General features: G+C 40.3%; 1 protein-coding gene across 1 annotated transcript in view; it reads left to right on the forward strand.

The window, feature by feature from the left end:
• LOC144297266 (alpha-2-macroglobulin-like) overlaps window positions 1-10644 on the forward strand; it is a 42374-nt gene extending 31730 nt beyond the window's left edge. Inside the window, exons 27-36 of the mRNA XM_077871122.1 lie at window positions 342-416; window positions 836-1016; window positions 3416-3639; window positions 5372-5590; window positions 5753-5880; window positions 6793-6883; window positions 8096-8164; window positions 9351-9453; window positions 10148-10189; window positions 10526-10644. Coding sequence (XP_077727248.1) covers window positions 342-416; window positions 836-1016; window positions 3416-3639; window positions 5372-5590; window positions 5753-5880; window positions 6793-6883; window positions 8096-8164; window positions 9351-9453; window positions 10148-10189; window positions 10526-10542 — 1149 coding nt within the window. The 3' untranslated portion in view covers window positions 10543-10644. The remainder of the gene's footprint in view (window positions 1-341; window positions 417-835; window positions 1017-3415; window positions 3640-5371; window positions 5591-5752; window positions 5881-6792; window positions 6884-8095; window positions 8165-9350; window positions 9454-10147; window positions 10190-10525) is intronic.
• Window positions 10645-18296: the final 7652 nt, after the last annotated feature.

The raw sequence follows: 18296 nt of genomic DNA on the forward strand, positions 1-18296 counted from the left end.
GGGTGTTCTCAGAGTTAGTTTCGATTTGTCCATTTACGATGTCTACAGGGATGAGAAGAAGTAATAATGTAGGAATTCCTTAGGAAAGGTAACTAACTAACATAATTAATTAGTTAACTAATTAACTAATTAATTGCTTAACTAATTAATTGATTAATTTTAAAAGCCTGGATAGTACCAAGAAAGAGGGGATAGAACTTAGGTTGATTGGGATCATTTGTCCCCTGGGGATGAATATGAGTAAGGATAAATTTCAGGACACAGTAGAATGCAAAGAGCCGATCAAGAGCATTCTCAGAAATTAAATTACTCAAATCCCTCTCTCTTGTTCACCGTTACAGGGTGGAGTGGAAGACGAAGTGACCCTCTCTGCCTACGTCACCATTGCCCTTCTGGAGATCCCTCTCTCAACCACTGTATGTACCACCTCATTCCCTCGCTGAGCCATCATTCTGGATGCAATGAAACTGCTGCCCTGCTCAGAACAATCACCCTACTGAAAATCATGTCCCTTTATGCCACGCTGGTGTTTCCCAGGTCAACTGAAAATTTGGCCAATCCATTAAGAAAGATTTACACTATCCCAGTGAAGCCTCTAAGCTATTTTTCCCCTAAGACCTCCCACTACTGCCATATACACATGCAAAATGAATTCTAAAAATATGGCCTGTGTGTCCACCCTATGAATGTAATAATAGCATAAAAATATTTTTCTCTCTATCCAAAAGAATGAGAACAGATGGACACATGCATTTGAAAAATGATCTGTGTTTACCTAGGAATGTTAGCATCCCTATTCACATAGCTTGGTTGCCTCCTTGTTCTCTTTCCTCAGCACCCTGTTGTCCGCAGTGCTCTGTTCTGCCTGGAGTCAGCCTGGAAGTCAGCAAAGGAAGGACCCCATGGAAAGCATGTCTACACCAAGGCACTGTTGGCCTACGCTTTTGCCCTGGCAGGTAACCAGGAAAAGAGGAGAGAGATACTCACCTTACTTAATGAGGAAGCTGTGAAGGAAGGTGAGTACACATCTGAGATCCTCTCCCATCCCCCATTCTCTATATCCTCCCACACCTACCTCCTGTGATTCCTTGCACCCCCTCTTCTTTTGTCTATATCATTAGAAAATCGGGGATTTCTCTTTTTTTTTAAGATTTTATTTATTCATGAGAGACACAGAGAGAGGCAGAGACATAGGCAGAGGGAGAAGAAGGCTCCCTGCGAGGAGCCTGATGTGGGACTTGATCCCAGGACCCCGGGATCACAACCTGAGCTGAAGGCAGATGCTCAACCACTGAACAACCCAGGTGTCCTGAAAATCGGTGATTTCTTAAGCAAGTCACACATCAGAAGATAAGAGGCAGTATACTGTAATAGTGAGAAGCTCAGCCTCTGGAGACTAGCTCCAAAACGTTTTACCTATGGGACTTTGGGCAAGTCACTTAACTTATTTGTGTCTCAATTCCTTCATCAGTAAAGTGAGGATAATAATAGTATTTACCTCACAGGGTTGTGTCAATATTAAGTAAATTAATACACGCGAAGCACTTAGTAGACTATATGATGGTACATAGTAAGTGCTATAGAAGTATTACCCATTATGATTACAATAGCTGTTCTTTTTTTTCTTTAAAGATTTATTTATTTATTTATGATAGACAGAGAGAGAGAGAGAGAGAGAGAGAGAGAGAGGCAGAGACAAAGGCAGAGGGAGAAGCAGGCTCCATGCAGGGAGCCCAATGTGGGACTCGATTCCGGGACTCCAGGATCACACCCTAGGCCGAAGGCAGGCGCTAAACCCCTGAGCCACCCAAGGATCCCCCACAATAGCTGTTCTTAATATTCGCCCAATCCTTACCTGGTGCATCATATCATCTTAAACATAAGAAAGGGCTGAAGGAAGTCACTCACAAATAAATTCTGGTATTTTATGTTCATATCACAAGTCTGATCATGTTGACAAATCTATTTGTATTCACACAATATTTCTATGTATACACTGAACACGGATGGATCAAAGAAATAGAAAATAAAATGCAAATGATAATATTTTATCCAAATAAATCATATTCTACCTTTCTCCCCTGGCAGTGCCATTAATTGCTCATTTTTAGGGATGCCTGGGTGGCTCAGCGGTTTAGCACCTGCCTTCGGCCCAGGGGGCGTGATCCTGGAGTCCTGGGATCGAGTCCCACGTCGGGCTCCCTGCATGGAGCCTGCTTCTCCCTCTGCCTGTGTCTCTGCCTCTCTCTCTCTCTCTGTGTCTCTCATGAATAAATACATAAAATCTTTTTTAAAAATTGCTCATTTTTAAAATGTACTGGGAATATTTCAGATATACAAAAAGGCTCAAAGAATCATTAGCAAACCACTTTATACTTTCCCCCCAGCTGACGAAATACAAAATTACCAGTACAGGAAAAATTCTGTGTGTACCACGCCCACCCCCAGAGGTAACCATTACCTGGAATCTAGCGTTACAATTTCCATGGATTTCTTTATTTTTACTGCATATGCATTTCTAGACAACATTCAGAATTTTTACGTGTTCTTCATCTTTAGATAACCAGTATTACACCTTTCAGTATTTCTGCATCTTGTTTCCTTGTCCGCCTTTTCTTTTTTAAATTCAACATTGTACTAATAGGAGTCCCCTCTATGAGTGCCTGTAGTTCATTACGTTCACTGCCACATGATATATTGCAATATACACATAGGCCATAATTTATATTAAGGAGTCTCCCCGCCTGGATCTTTTCTTCTTTCTTATTTGTCCCTCCTGCAAACCATGCAGCAGTGAACACCCATAGACATGTCTCCTTGAGCCTATGTGTGAGTTTCTCTAAACTATCCTTCGAGAAGTGAATTGCTGATTAGTAGGCTAAGCACATCTTGCCCTTTGCTGGATATTCCCCGCTAGCTCTCCCACAGCAGTGTGAATCAGTTCCCATTATTTCACACCTTTGTCAGCCTTTGGTATCTTAAGGATTAGTTATTTTTTCTGGCCTAACGAGGATGAACTCTACTACCTCGGGTCATCTGTGATCATCACAAGAAGCCGCTATAGAAAAATTTATAGAAAATTTAGCAAAGCCCAGATAAGGTCTGGCTAACATCAGACAGAGGAAATCACCACAATCGGTGAGGGCACTTGCTCTGCTCTTTCTCTGCAACAACCCAACCATAGCAACCATTTGAAAACTTGGACGACTGTGGGCTTCGGACTCTGGCAAATCATCTGCCTTAGGCTGGCTGAGACCAACCAAGTCCAGATTTACACAGAAGAAAAAGCATCTAGATCGGGTTCAAGAGAATATGATTGCAATGTATCCCTCACTTCACCTCTGGTTTAGGTACTTTCACCTTAAATTAAATAAGAATATGTAGTCACTCATACATCTCTTTTTCTCATCTCCAGAGAGTTCCGTCCACTGGGAGCGACCTCAGAAACCCAGGGCACCAGTGGAGCATTTTTACCAACCCCGGGCTCCCTCAGCTGAGGTGGAGATGACGTCCTATGTGCTCCTGGCTTACCTCGTGGCCCAGCCTGCCCCGACCTCAGAGGAGCTGACTTCTGCCTCTCGCATCGTGAAGTGGATCACAAAGCAACAGAATTCCCAGGGGGGCTTCTCCTCCACCCAGGTATGTGTTTACCAGAACCTTTTACTTCACCTTTAGGTAACAAAGTTTTGAACAAGATGTAAAGACATGCAAGAAGAAAACCTGAAGTTGAGAATTACATGAAATGAAAATATTATTAGTATTCAGGGATGGTGAGAAATAAGGAAGAATGCCTGCAGTTCTGGCACCCTATCCCTGTTATCATCATGGCCCCCTCTTCCCAACAAGAACTTTATCTTTCTAAAGAAACAGGACCCTGTATGCAATGGTCAGAGCAGAATGAACTAAAAAAAAAAAAAGAATCTACCTTCTGGAATCTTCTGGAAGTTCTAAGAGTGCCTTCCAAACTCCAGGAACGCTACTCGAAACCCACTAATCTCTCCTTGCAAATGTCTCTATTTGTAGGTCCCCTTTAACTGGCTTGTTGTAAAGCTGACACATTTTATGCTTCCACTAGTTACCTCTTACTATACAAACATCTGTTCACCAGGAGCATGAAGAACTTTCTTTATTGTACCAACATCCTAAGCCTAACTATATAATCTTATTTTTTTTTCTTTTTTTTTTTTAATTTTTATTTATTTATGATAGTCAGAGAGAGAGAGAGAGAGAGAGAGAGGTAGAGACATAGGCAGAGGGAGAAGCAGGCTCCATGCACCGGGAGCCCGACGTGGGATTCGATCCCGGGTCTCCAGGATCGCGCCCTGGGCCAAAGGCAGGCGCTAAACTGCTGCGCCACCCAGGGATCCCTATATAATCTTATATATAAAAAAATTCGTCAGTATGTACACAGCAGGAAGTTTCTTCTTCAGAGAATTTAGAGGTTAGCCTATAGGGTAAACCTCAAAGCGAAAGAGAATATGACAAAATGGCATCTCATCTTTTGTCCATAGTACTTAATCTCTTATTTTTCTATATGAATGGAAAAAACTGAATACTTTTATTAAAAGCTATTCTTTCTTAGAAATCTATTATTTAAAGACTGTCATTCAGATTTGAATGCTGATGAGAATTGAGAATATGACATGCAGGGATGGGGGGAATCCAGACTTCCAATAAAAAAGAGAGCCAAGGACACCTGGCTGGCTCAGTGGCTGAGCATCTGCCTCTGGCTCAGATTGTGATCCCGGGGTCCTGGGATCGAGTCCTACATCAGGCTCCCCACAGGGAGCCTGCTTCTCCCTCTGCCTATGTCTCTGCCTCTCTATCTCTCTCATGAATAAATAAATAAAATCTTTTTTTAAAAAAGAAAGAGAGCCAAAAAATTCCATAAATCAAGAAAATACTTATAATTAAGCATGACCCCGATGATGACTGCAAAGGACCTTAGATTTTCTCAGGCGCTGACCTCAGCAGCAGAGTAGAGTTTAATCTGGAGTGAGAGCCAGACTGAACTGTGGTTGGGTGGTGGCAGATATGACCACGATTATCAAGTGACACTTCTTAGGCAAATAGCTAATGCCAGTAAATGATTCCCATTCACATATATTTTCCACATTCCATATCCCACAATATTTATAAATAAAGATCAATTTTCTGAGAAATAAAGTAAGCTTCCAAAGCATACAGTCCAAGGCACACATGTGAATGTTATGGGTCTGCTATCTATCTAAGGAATATAACCAATCTTGAAATTAGAACTCCAATATTTAAGTAGTGAGGGAAGCAGGGAAGAGGAAATCAGCTAACATGGGCCTTTGGGCCCTCAGTAGGTTACCATGACGATGCAGGTTCTCTCACTCGTCTCTTCCAGGACACAGTGGTGGCTCTCCAGTCCTTGTCCAGATACGGAGCAGCCACTTTCACCAGGACTGGGAAGCCAACCCAGGTGACCATCCAATATTCAGGGACATTTTTCACAAAATTCCAAGTGGACGATGACAACCGCCTGTTACTACAGCAGACCTCATTGCCAAAGGTGCCTGAGGAATACACCATGACGGTGACAGGAGGAGGGTGTGTCTACCTCCAGGTGAGACTCTTGGGGACATGGGGCAGTGTCCACATAACTGTTCTCACCGAAAACTCCTCTAACTCAGCAAATGATAGGGCAAATCAGAGAAAAGAGTTGAGGAAGTTGGGAGGGGTGCCGGTGAAGAGAGAAACACAGATTTTTGTCTCTGATGTTCCACAGACATCCTTGAAGTACAATATTCTTCCAGAAAGGGAAGAGTCCCCATTCGCTTTGGAGGTACAGACTCTGCCCCAAACTTGTGACAGACCCAAAGCCCACACCAGCTTCCATATCTTGCTGAATGTCAGGTGAGACTTCTGAATTAATCATCTCATAGATATAACAACGAGTCCTCTTACTGGAACTCCTCCCAAAGCTGAGCAGTGTGGCAATAAATGGTTGCACTACATTTATTGAGAAAGCAATGCGTCCTCATGCTCATACAGAACTTCTCCATGGTGGGGTTTATATACATCGTACATCACCTGCCTCCAGGATCTATGATTGTCAAACCTCATTATTTAAGGATTAATTCCCCTCAACAATAACTAAAAACAAAAGAATATTAGCCCTTGCCTCTGACCTGAATTCTTGATTTAATTCTGATGTAATCGATTCATTCTCTGATTTCATTCTATTGTAATGAAATTCTATATTATCTTTGCTCTATCCAGGGCAGAGATGGAGAATTCCTGAAAAGTATGAATAGAAGGAAGTAGTGACTCTCTAGTTAGAATTACTACTGGCAATATAGAACTCTCAGGTTATATACAAAATAATCAATTTGGGGGGAACATACACATATATGCAGCAGTATTCAAGTAGCTCCAGGGCTTACCAAAAAAATGTGTCTGTCCACAAGAGTATTCTAGCCTTGATGGGGATATGATTCAGGAAAAAAAGTTAAAGTATACGTACCAAATAAGTGGCAAAGGTTAGAGGTCTCAGACCCAGCTATGCATCACTTACTGTCTTAAATTACAGAGGTTGGAGTCCACACCCTTGAAGTCCTGATTCATCAGGTCTAGGGGACAGCCTGGTCTTTGTGGCTTTAACAAGTTCCCTGGAGACTGTAACGCACAACCGTCTTCCACATAGGGTGGATATTTAGGAAGACTTCCATATACCTTTGAAGGCTGTAAGGGCTTGCTATGGGCATAGAAAAAGAGAATATTTAACAACACAGAAGACCCTAATTCCTTTCTTCCCTAATTCTTCAGTTACACTGGGAGTCGTCCTGAATCCAATATGGTGATTACTGACGTGAAGATGGTATCTGGCTTCATTCCCCTGAAACCAACAGTGAAAATGGTAGGTCTAGTATAAGTTCAGGAGGCTCTCTTTTATTTGATGTTTTAGGTATCTTCACACTAAGAAAATACTAAAATACTTTAAATCACTTCTGATTTAAATAATACTTTCTCCAATCTGAGAAATATAATTTAACATGCTTGTATACTAGGGTTTTTGGTGTGGGTTTTTTTTCCTCATTAAACTTTGTTTTAATGGATCTCAAGATTCTGTGACAGATTTTTGGTCAAGTTGTTCCCATTAAAAAGTACTTATTTTAAAAACTAATAAATTAAAACACACGCACACAAATGGTCCACAAAACATTCACCCTTCCCTCTGAAGGTTTTCTGAGACATTTTCATCATTAACCAGTCTTCCTTTTAAACTTAACTGTCCAATTGAGACAGAGTTCTGTGGTCATTCTTCCACAACTGGTTAAGACTGGGATAATATAATATTAGGTATAATATTCATTTAGCCTCCTGAGCTTCTGGGCAGATGTGGTGATCTTGCCAGCTCCAGCAGCCCTTTCATCCATTGCTTTGATACACCTAAAGGGACTGTTTCATGTTACAAACAGCTCTTTTCTATGAGCCACATCTACTAGAAGGTCAGCACGTTCCCACTTTTCATGGAGCTTAGACTCTTAAGAAGATAAAGCTTAGGGGCGCCTGGCTGGTTCAGTAGGAAGAGCATGATCTCCTCATGGTCCCAAGCCCCATGCTGGGTGTAGAGATCACTTAAATAAACAAAACATTTTTTAAAAAATGAGATAAAGTTTATGCACCAGTAGAAAGAAAAAAACATGAAAATGACCAATAGATATTAACTGTAATTATTACAGAAGTTCGGAGAAAAATGAAATTGCTGTAAGTTAGAGAAAACAAAATAAAGTTAAAAAAAGAAAAAAAGCCCTTCACAAAAGAATAAAATGTAAACTGAACATCAAAATATGGGGAATTCCCAAGTTTAGGATATTTATTTCACTCTTCTTCAGATATATCAACTTTATGCATAGTCATGTACCATACTAATATCAAACCCTGCATCCCATGCATCCCAATTATCTTTCAGTTTTTAATTTGAAAACATTACCCTCTTCACTTACAAAAATCACTTGAAGAAACTTTCCTCTTAGGCTTAATTTGGTAATAACAATTCTTCTTTTCTCTGGTTTTCCCAGAGGTTTCATCTGTTTATTAACATTTGTGATGTCTTACTTTTCTTCAGCTTGAGAGATCTAGCCATGTGAGCCGAACAGAAGTCAGCAACAACCATGTGTTGATTTATCTGGATAAGGTAAGAGCCCTGCCACTCTAGTAGCAAAAAAATACAGATAATAATCTCTCTAAGAGGACTATAATAATCCTATTCTAAAGGATGTGAATGAAGGCATTTTGGAGACATCACCTCCATGGCAAAAATTTGAGCATTCTAATATTAATTCCAGTAAATATTCTCCTCTCCTTTATTCACATTTCATGTGAAACTATGGGAAGAAATAGCTTATTATAATTTTGGGATGTAAATCCTTCCAGAATGTTATAAGCAAAAAATTCTCTATACAATGTGTTTGTTATGTCCATAAGCTATTTTGAAGCTTTGAGTAATATAAGGAAGAAATCCAATGGTAAATCTAATGATTTCTTCCTTCTATTATTATATCAACATCAATTATTATGTGGATGTTGATATGTCAATTATGTATTATATTTCAAATACATCAATTATATAAATGACATCTCAATTTCAACAGCACATCAACAGTATAAAAGGGGAAAATACTCATTTCAGCAAGGATGCACCATAAAATGATAAGATGAGTTGACCAATAAACCAATCTCATTTTATAGTTATGTGTTCTAACATTATTTATTCATATATTAATGGACATTTTATTTTACAAGTGTTTTGAAAATGTAATAAGGCTGTAACAATCGACCTTTTATATTACTTTTTAAGTCAACACAGTATTTCTACAAGATAGAGGAGTAAAACTATACAAAATCACTGGATTTGTAAAAATGAACATTGCCATTCAACCAACAAAAATCATATTGTCATTCACCCATTATAAATAGAATGCACATACCAGCATTGATAGGAGTATATGAATTGTTTGAGTTATTTAAGAAAAATTTAGGGATATTTTCAAGCACCCTGGAAGCTTTCTATAAAACTTAAGGACACCATTAGTTGATAAAAAGGTTTTTTTTCTTGTGATGCCTGCAGTTAAGCATCTGCCTTCGGCTCAGGGAGTGATCCTGGAGTCCTGGGATCGAGTCCCACATCGGGCTCCCTGCATGGAGCCTGCTTCTCCCTCTACCTATGTCTCTGCCTCTCTCTCTGTGAGAGAGACGTCTCTCATGAATAAATAAATAAAATATTTTTTTAAAAAAAGGTTTTTTCTCCCCAGAAGTAGATGAATAATTAAACTCATTCAAAGAAGAGAGAAGAAAGCTTGTCATTTCCTTTTGCTTTCTAGGTGACAAATCAGACACTCAGCTTGTCCTTCATGGTTTTGCAAGATGTCCCAGTAAGAGATCTGAAGCCAGCCATAGTGAAAGTCTATGATTACTATGAGACAGGTGAGTATGAACAACTTTCACTTAGAAATTAAATTTCTGATCACAAAAATTTAGATTTGAGAAATGTGTAGGGGCAAATTATTACACTAATTATTCTTAATACTTCGTTTTGTCTCCATCAAGTCTGATTCTTCTCTGTCTTCTATACATACATTATAGAAACTATCTTATCGTGTAAATACATCAACTACTAATAGAGACCACCTGTGGGATGTTTCGTTCCCTTTTCTTCAGATTAGTTAACTATAAGACAACATGAGACTTAAATAAGTATAACATTTGAACTTTCAGAAGTTAGGGGAAAGAGAAATACAACATATTGTATTTAAAGAGTTAGCAATAGGGATCCCTGGGTGGCGCAGCGGTTTGGCGCCTGCCTTTGGCCCAGGGCGTGATCCCGGAGACCCGGGATCGAATCCCACGTCGGGCTCCCGGTGCATGGAGCCTGCTTCTCCCTCTGCCTGTGTCTCTGCCTCTCTCTCTCTCTCTCTCTGTGACTATCATAAATAAATAAAAAAAAATAAAAAATAAAAATAAAGAGTTAGCAATATAAGACAGCAAGCAACACATCAAATGGATGATACTTATGTTTCTGATACAATTCTTCCCATAATAAAAGATTTTTTAACTGACTTGCATCCCATAGATGTTTTCTTTCCCTCTCACTTCACCTAATGGTTTTGTTTTGATTCAGATGAGTTTGCAATTGCTGAGTACAATGCTCCTTGCAGCAAGGGTAAGTAATGCACACTCTTTCCAAATGCAGTCAGACCCGCTTGGCTTGTCTCTCACATTTCCATAAAATTATGGCTAAATATTTTTCATAGACATCATCTTGCTCACAGTGCAACCTATTATAGAAAAATGCATTTATCGGGAAAGGGCCGCTGATGGGCAAATTTCAGATAGTTCATAGGTTTATTTGTTGGATACTTATAAGTAATAAATCTCATTTCCCACTGTGCTAATCAGGCTTCCTTAGGCAGTATGCTACCCACACCTAAGGGATGGAACATTCACTGTTCAGGAAGCCCAACTCCATCTTGATTCTCTCTTTTTTCCACTATCACAGATCATGGAAATGCTTGAAGACCATGTCAGTGAAAACCTCTTTGCTGGTGTCCTCATTCCACAGACTGAGGAACTTTTGTGTCTATGAAGATTTGAGGAATAAACTTTTTTTTCTGGTCAGTTGTTATCACTGCTTCCTCATTCACACAATAGACATTTATTACATTTCCATATAATCCCCAATAGAATTCTGAGATTAAAAATTCATAGCAATCAAGGGTTGAGGGACTTCAGAAAATGAAAAACATTACAGTGATGGTGGTCTAAGTAGGCTTCATTAGAGGTTGCAGGCAAAGTACTGGATTATTTACTGTAAGAATGTGAAGTATGTTTGGTTACAGGAATCCCCTAAGAAAAAGCCAAAGTGCATGGAAAAGACTTTCCATAATAAAGAGAAATAATGAAATACAGTGTTGGATAAGTTATATTGGGAGGCAGCATAATTAGTTGGAACTTCACCTGAACTGGGGTTATGTGTCCTCAGAACCAAATCTGCCATTGCCTGATACAAGTGATTAGTCAGAGTTAACCATGGGTCTCAGATGATAAAGGATGACAGAAGGAAAATGCTGAGGGTAAAGAAAAAAAATAAATGCTGAGGGTGATACATTAGAAGCAAGCTCCCGTAGAGGTGCCTGGGTGGCATAGTCGTTTGAGTGTTGGACTTTTGATTTCAGCTCAGGTCATGATCTTGAGGTAGTGGGATCGAGCCCCACATTGGGCTCTGTGCTGAGCATGGAGCCTACTTGGGATTCTCTCTCCCTCTCTTTGCTCCTCCCCCAACGCTCTCTCTCTTTCTCTCAAAAACAACAACAAAAACAACAACAAAATGAACTCTTTTAGAAGAAAGTATATGACTCAAAAGTCTGAATAGGAGTGTTATATTGGAATACTTTTTCCCCAGAACTTTGAGTCAGGATCAAAAGATAGGTATAAACTCAAGGAGGCATTCAGACACAGAAATAAGTGTCCGCACAATATCCAGTCTTTACACATTCTTCATGGTAAGTATTGAAATCATTTATTGTATGGATAGAGGGGCAGAAGACTCAGGAGTTCATAGAGATCTCTGGAGTAGTCCTAGGAGTCTATAGGAGTCCATGTCTTCATTTGGGTTAGTTTGATGGATGCCTGAATGGTATCAACTAAGAACTCTAAAGGACTTTGAAGTTAAGCGTTCTTAGCTCTATCTCTGGAACTGGGTACAAGTAAAAAAATAAAAACTATCACTGAATTCCACACATCCAAGCCTCCCCATCTCAACCCTACTGAATCCCAGATCTCTTGCAAAGCTGCAATAGCACCACAGAAGCCCCACAGACAAAAACTCACAAGGCTGACAGAGCACCAGATTTATTCAGCACAAACTTGATAACCAGGGCCAGGCTAAAACCCTGTCAAAACACCGGGAAGAAATGATTATCCTAATGGTGAAGTGGGCAAGGACAGGGTTTCCTTCTTCAGAGAATCATCTACCTTCCATATTTTTTTAAAAGATTCTATTTATTTATTCATGAGAAAGACAGAGACCTAGGCAGAGGGGGAAGCAGGCTCTCCATGAGGAGCCTGATGCGGGACTCGATCCCAGGACCCTGGATCACGACCTGAGCCGAAGCCAGACGCTCAACCACTGAGCCACCCAGGTGCCCTTTACTTCCACATTTTACACAATTTTCAGTTTGATGTGGTGCAAAAACCATGTGCTTTCCAAGATGTGGAAAATAGAATGGACTCAAAATTCGACTCTGCCACTTAATACCTATGTAATCTTACTCAGCACTTAACTCCTCTTGAAACTCAATTTTCTGATCTGTAAAGAAGGAGAATATTATCAACCTCCACAAGTGTGTGTGAGGATGAAAAGACAAAGGCCCTGCACATAGCGGACCTCGCCAGACACAGCAATGCTGACTGGAGTCACTGGCCACCTTGGTTCTATATGTGAAATGGGAATAGAAGCAGCAACTATCTCAGGAGACAGCTGTGAGGAGTGTGCTTGCTGAATTGAGTCCTTGACACACATAAACACTCAGTAACTAAATGGTAGCTATTTCTCAAATATCTTTTAAAGCCTGCCAGTAATAACATGACTTCTTCAAGGGAAATTAGTTCAGAAATAGGGGAGCTCAAGGTTGTTTCTGAACAATAACAACAATGCACTGGAGAGCAATTAACCACAAAAAAAGCAAATCTGAAATAACTTACCATTTTAAAAATTACATTTAGAAGTCCAATTATTTTCTCCAATTTCCTGAACACAAAGTTAATAAAAATCTGAGGCTTTAAAAATATACTGGAAAATGCAAGTAATTGGGATAAGGCTGTTATATTCATTCTGCTAGCAGGGAAGGAAGTGGGGAGATGACTAGGCAGGTGGTGGGGGACACTGGGCTTGAGCCTCGGGGGGCTCTGGGTCGACTCTTCCCAGGGGCCTCTAGACCCTGTGCAAGTCAACAACAAAAACAGAAACAACCCAGTTTCAAAATGTCAAAGCACTTGAATAGAGATTTCTCCAAAGAAGAGAAGAAGTGGAAAATATGTACACGAAAGATGCTCAACACCATTAGTCATCAGGGAAATGCAAATCAAAACCACAATGAGATACCTCTTCATGCCTACTAGGATGACTATAATTAAAAAAAAAAAAGAAAAGGAAAATAACAATTGTTGCCAAGGATGTAGAGAAATTGTAACCCTTGTATATTGCTTGGGTCATTTAGGGAATGGCATGAAAGAAACAAGATTTTAATGTTCAGAGGTTGACATGATTACCAAAGTATTTTGTTTTTTCATCACTTTTAGAAATGAATGAAAAAAAAAAGAAATGAATTAAATTCATTTTAAATTACCAAATTCAAAAATAAATAAATAAATTACCAAATTCAATTTAAAAATAAATTAATTATAACTTGACAGATAATAAGGGTCTGAAAAATGTTTATTAAGTTTTTTACTTCATATTCTGATTAGCTTCCAATTAAAAACAAGTACAAAGAGTTAACATCATAGAATAGTTGGGCTTGCATTCTGAGAAGAAAGTGTTCATGTCCAGTAATTGGGCGTTATGTGTCTGAAAATGGTTATTGTTTAACCCGACAAAATGTCCCTCAGCCCCTGTAGGACTCAGGCAAAGTACGGCTAATATACTCTTGTATGACTTATATTAGGTAAAGTTCAAATACAACACTGGGACTGATAGAATGCAAGAAGATAGGAGAGTTAATTCAGTCACATAGTAATTGTTACAGGAAACAAATATTTCATGCAATTGACTTGAGGCATCTAACTTCATAGTCCCCATTTGTGTCCAATCTCAAATATTCCTGCTATTTCATGTTATCAATCATGCATTCATCCAACAATTACACTGTGGCCCAATAGGAAACAAAACACTCTCCACCTTCAGAGAGTTGTATTCTAGAAAGTGGAGAAAAGATTTTTTAAAAACAAAAATATAAACAAGAAATTTAAATTGCAGACAAAAAATGTTTCCTGATATGGGAGGGAAAGACAGGGAGGAAGATGGAAGTAGGAATGGGGTAGGACTACAGTTCTATGTAGTAACTCAGGAAAGACTTCCGTAAGAAGCCGTGGGTGCCTGGGTCGCTCAGTGGCTGAGCATCTGCCTTCAGCTCAGGGCATGATCCTGGAGTCCTGGGATCAGGTCCCACATCAGGCTTCCCATGGGAAGTCTACCTCTTCCTCTGCCTGTGTCTCTGTGTCTCTCATAAATTTTTAAAAATTAAAATTAAAAATAATGTTATAGGAAGAGACCTATAAAAGGTGAGAAAATGTTGCTCATTTTCCTGTCTCTGTTTCCTCCTCTTTCTTGTTCTTGATCTCTCTTCCTTCTTTCCTTCCACCTTTTCTCTCTGTTCCTCTTAATTAGAGAAACTCATGGGATGAAGTAAGTATTCCGAAGCTATGGAGTCAGTATCAAAGTTACAATGGCTCTCTTCTCCCAGAAAATTCTTTTTTTTTTTAAAGATATTATTTATTTATTCATGAGAGACGCAGAGAGAGGCAGAGACACAGGCAGATGGAAAAGCAGGCTCCGTGCAGGGAGCCCAACATGGGACTCGATCCCAGGACTCCAGGATCACGCCCTGGGCTGAAGGCAGGCGCTAAGCCACTGAGCCACCCAGGGATCCCCCTCCCAGAAAATTCTTACAAAGATTATCTAATATCTGTACTGTCTAGAGGTTGGCACATTCCCTCCCTGTGCTGATATCAATAGTAGACTTGAAATTATTCCCCTTATCAGCCCTTGGGAACAGTGATAATAAGTAACTATTATTATAATGAGGAGTAGGGGAAAGAGAGGAGCTCCAACACGATGTTGCTTACCTTGTGCCCTGCATGGTGATAAGGACATTACATGGCTTTCTTTCTCACCCTCACAGTGCCCCCACGAGTGGATGGGATTATTATTTGCATTTCAAGGTTGAGAAAATGAGGCTTAGAGATGCTAAGTCAACTAGAGAAGCCAGGATCTGATGAAGATGACATTCTCAATCATGACGCTAGTCTTGCACTTTTGATGTGCTTCTCTTCTCATGAAATACCACCTTCAGGGCAAGGCAGAGAAAATCTTATCATTCCAGTGTTACTGCTCAGAAAGCTGTGGCTTGGATCAGAACCAAAAATGATTTCATTGGAAGACATGACTTAGGCATGCAGTGTAGTGATGACGAACAACTAGACCCCTGCATCTAGACCATGTGAGTTTGGATCTTAGATCCTCCACTTAGTACCTGTGAAATTTCCAGTTGGTTACTTAACCACGGGGTATGCCATCTGTGAAAAGGGAGCGATAAGAGTACCCACTCCATGATATTGTTGGGAGGATTAAATGAAGTAACATAAAGCCCAGCATATGGTAAGAGCTCAATAAATATACCTGTTAAGTGTGAAGCCGGGACTAGAGCTCCATTTGGACTCACAGTTCAGTGCATTACTGAACTCCAGTACCCAGAGGACTGTATTTTCCAATCTTGAGGAGGAGAGGGATCTAACTTGACAGAGTGAAATTTCAGGCAAGCAACTATCTTGTTACAAGAAAGTTTTGGATATTTTATCAAAATAAAAAGTATAAATAGCAATAAATAAAACAGTGGAGGAAGAAAAAAAATAATAGAACCGAACACCAAATGATGAATTTTCTATATGGAAATTAGACTTCATTATGCTTGAGTCAAAAAAGCCAAATATAACCAATTTTACAATTGCCTAATTTTTTAATAATCCTTCTATATTTTTATACCTCTTAAATATGTATGCGTTTTTTCCTTAACTTCCATGATACACCATATTGCCCTGCTTTTTCTACTATTCCTCTGTCTATTTCTTCTGGGTCTCCTTAAATGCACTTGTTTCTCGGAGCCCTTTTTTAGACTTCTTCGTAATCTGCATCCTCTACATGGGGGATGTCATCCATTCCCCTGCCTAAAGTCCTCCAGATATGATGATCCAAACTTGTATCTCCAGCCATGAGCCCTTTCCTGAGCTTTAACCTCTCCTATTCAACTCAATGATAGACATCCACATGCACGTCACGTCTAAACCACATTCATCACATTCATCACACACACACACACACACACACACACACACACACACACACACACTGCTGTGCTTTCTGTTAATGAAAGCATCATAATCCACCCAACTAGAACAGAGACTAGAAATCATCCCCAACTTTCTTTCCACCCTAAATATCCAATCATTCAAAATATTTCATTGATTTTTATTTTCCTTCTAAATACCGTGTAAATTCATCTTCTCTCCATTCCCACCACCTCCATCTTGGCTGAGAATACCATCACAACATTTCTAGATAGCTAAATTCACCTTCAAATGAGTCTCTCTGCTTTCAGTCATCCTCCAAACCACCATATCAAGGATTCTAAACCAGATTCAAACATGTCATTGCTTAAACACTTATCTGACCCCAAATGTCAATAGTGCTGAGGCTGGGAAACTCAGTTCTAAGATGAGGAGGTGGGTTCTGATGAGAGGGTGATTTGCATTCCCTGGCCACTTTACTAACAGCATCTGCTCTGACACCACTTCTGGCCACTGCTGAGAGCAATGAGCCCTTTCAGGGTGTTCCTGCCAAATTCCACACGCTCTGCTTGGAAGCCTTGGGGTGGGGCATTCTGTTTGCACAGAGCTCCCTCATAAATAAATGCCTGTGAGCTGGGGGAGTTTCGGAGACTACGCAGAGTGCAAGGAGGAAGATACCATATTCTCGGATCTCCTACACCATGAGGACAGACAGATATGCTCTGTCATGTCTTGTTCTAATTCTTCTTGACCTCAGTACATGGAAGACCATGAATACCACCCATGGTCTTATTTTTATATTGTCCCCTTTTCTTTCCATCTCTCTTCTCTTCTGTCATTCCATTGCCATTTTTCCCTCCAAGCCACTAGCTGTTTTCTTGAATGCCCCTTCCTACTTTAATATTATATAAATTTGTATAATTTTTTTTCAGAAGTGATTCATATGACTAAACTTATATGTGATTTTATTTCAGAAAACTCCCTTCCTGTGAGTCTGTCACTGTTGGTTCATAACCTCCTCGGAGCTTCCCAGGCAAAATCTGAAACCAGCTCTTGTATACAGAGGGCAGGGAGAGGTCAAATAAGTGAAGGGAATGTACATAGGAGGCTTGTGTTCAGCGACTGCAAAACAAGTAGATCCTCACACCCAGCTGGCAAATCTTTTTTTTTTTTAAGATTTTATTTATTTATTCATGAGAGACACACAGAGAGAGGCTGAGACACAGGCAGAGGAAGAAGCAGGCTCCATGCAGGGAGCCCAACATGGGACTCGATCCTGGGACTCCAGGATCACACCTTGGGCTGAAGGCAGGCGCTAAACTGCTGAGCCACCCAGGCATCCCAACTGGCAAATCTTAAAAATGTATACAAAGGCCTTACCTGGGTTCAGCCACATATACCGTGCAGGTGTTCTCATCACCACATCCCTATCTCCAGTCCCTGTCCCAGGGGCAGTCGCTGGGAATAGGAAAGGCAAGAAGAATGTATTCCAAGGACGGTAGAATGGGTAAGGAGCCTCTGAGTGCCAAGGTCAAGCTCACGGGTCACCTGTGGTCACATCCTCTTAACCTCTTCCAACATTCCACTAGCTGTCTTCCCCAGTGTGCTCTGAGAGGTCAGCAGGGAGTTTCATTATCATGGAGGTGGCCCGTTTTCTGCCTACACTGGAGGCAGATGCCACAGTAACAATGCAGGTACATGGAAGAGAAAACACAGATTTAGACAGTGATTCCTGAAATCAGTGACAGCTTTTTCCAGCAAGAGCCCATGATCCACACCATTGATTTCTTAAAGCCCCTAGGCTGGGGATCAGGTCACTCGGGGTGTTCACTTGTGTCTGCAAGGATTTAATGAAGATCATACATTAGCAGACTGACTCATCAGGTATGAACACAACATTTTGTTTGGATAACGGCACGAGTGCCTCCTTGTGAGACGCAATGATGGCCAGCCTATTTTGAAGAACAGCTTTTCCCTTAAGAGACATTTCAGTATTCAGTAAGGACAGACTTTGTTGCTATCATTCAAGGCTTGCTGGGTGAATTTAGTAAGGGCTTCTATCTGTGCTATAATGTTCTCCAAGCCAGTGGAGGGGACAAATGATGGTACTGGTGGAAAACAGAATGTGTCCATCTGGCCTTGAGGAGAAGGAGGTTGACAGTTTTAGGAACTTGACCTGGTTGTACATACCACATACATTGACCAAG

This window comes from Canis aureus, chromosome 25, assembly GCF_053574225.1.
Source record: "Canis aureus isolate CA01 chromosome 25, VMU_Caureus_v.1.0, whole genome shotgun sequence".
Taxonomy (NCBI): Eukaryota; Metazoa; Chordata; class Mammalia; order Carnivora; family Canidae; genus Canis; species Canis aureus.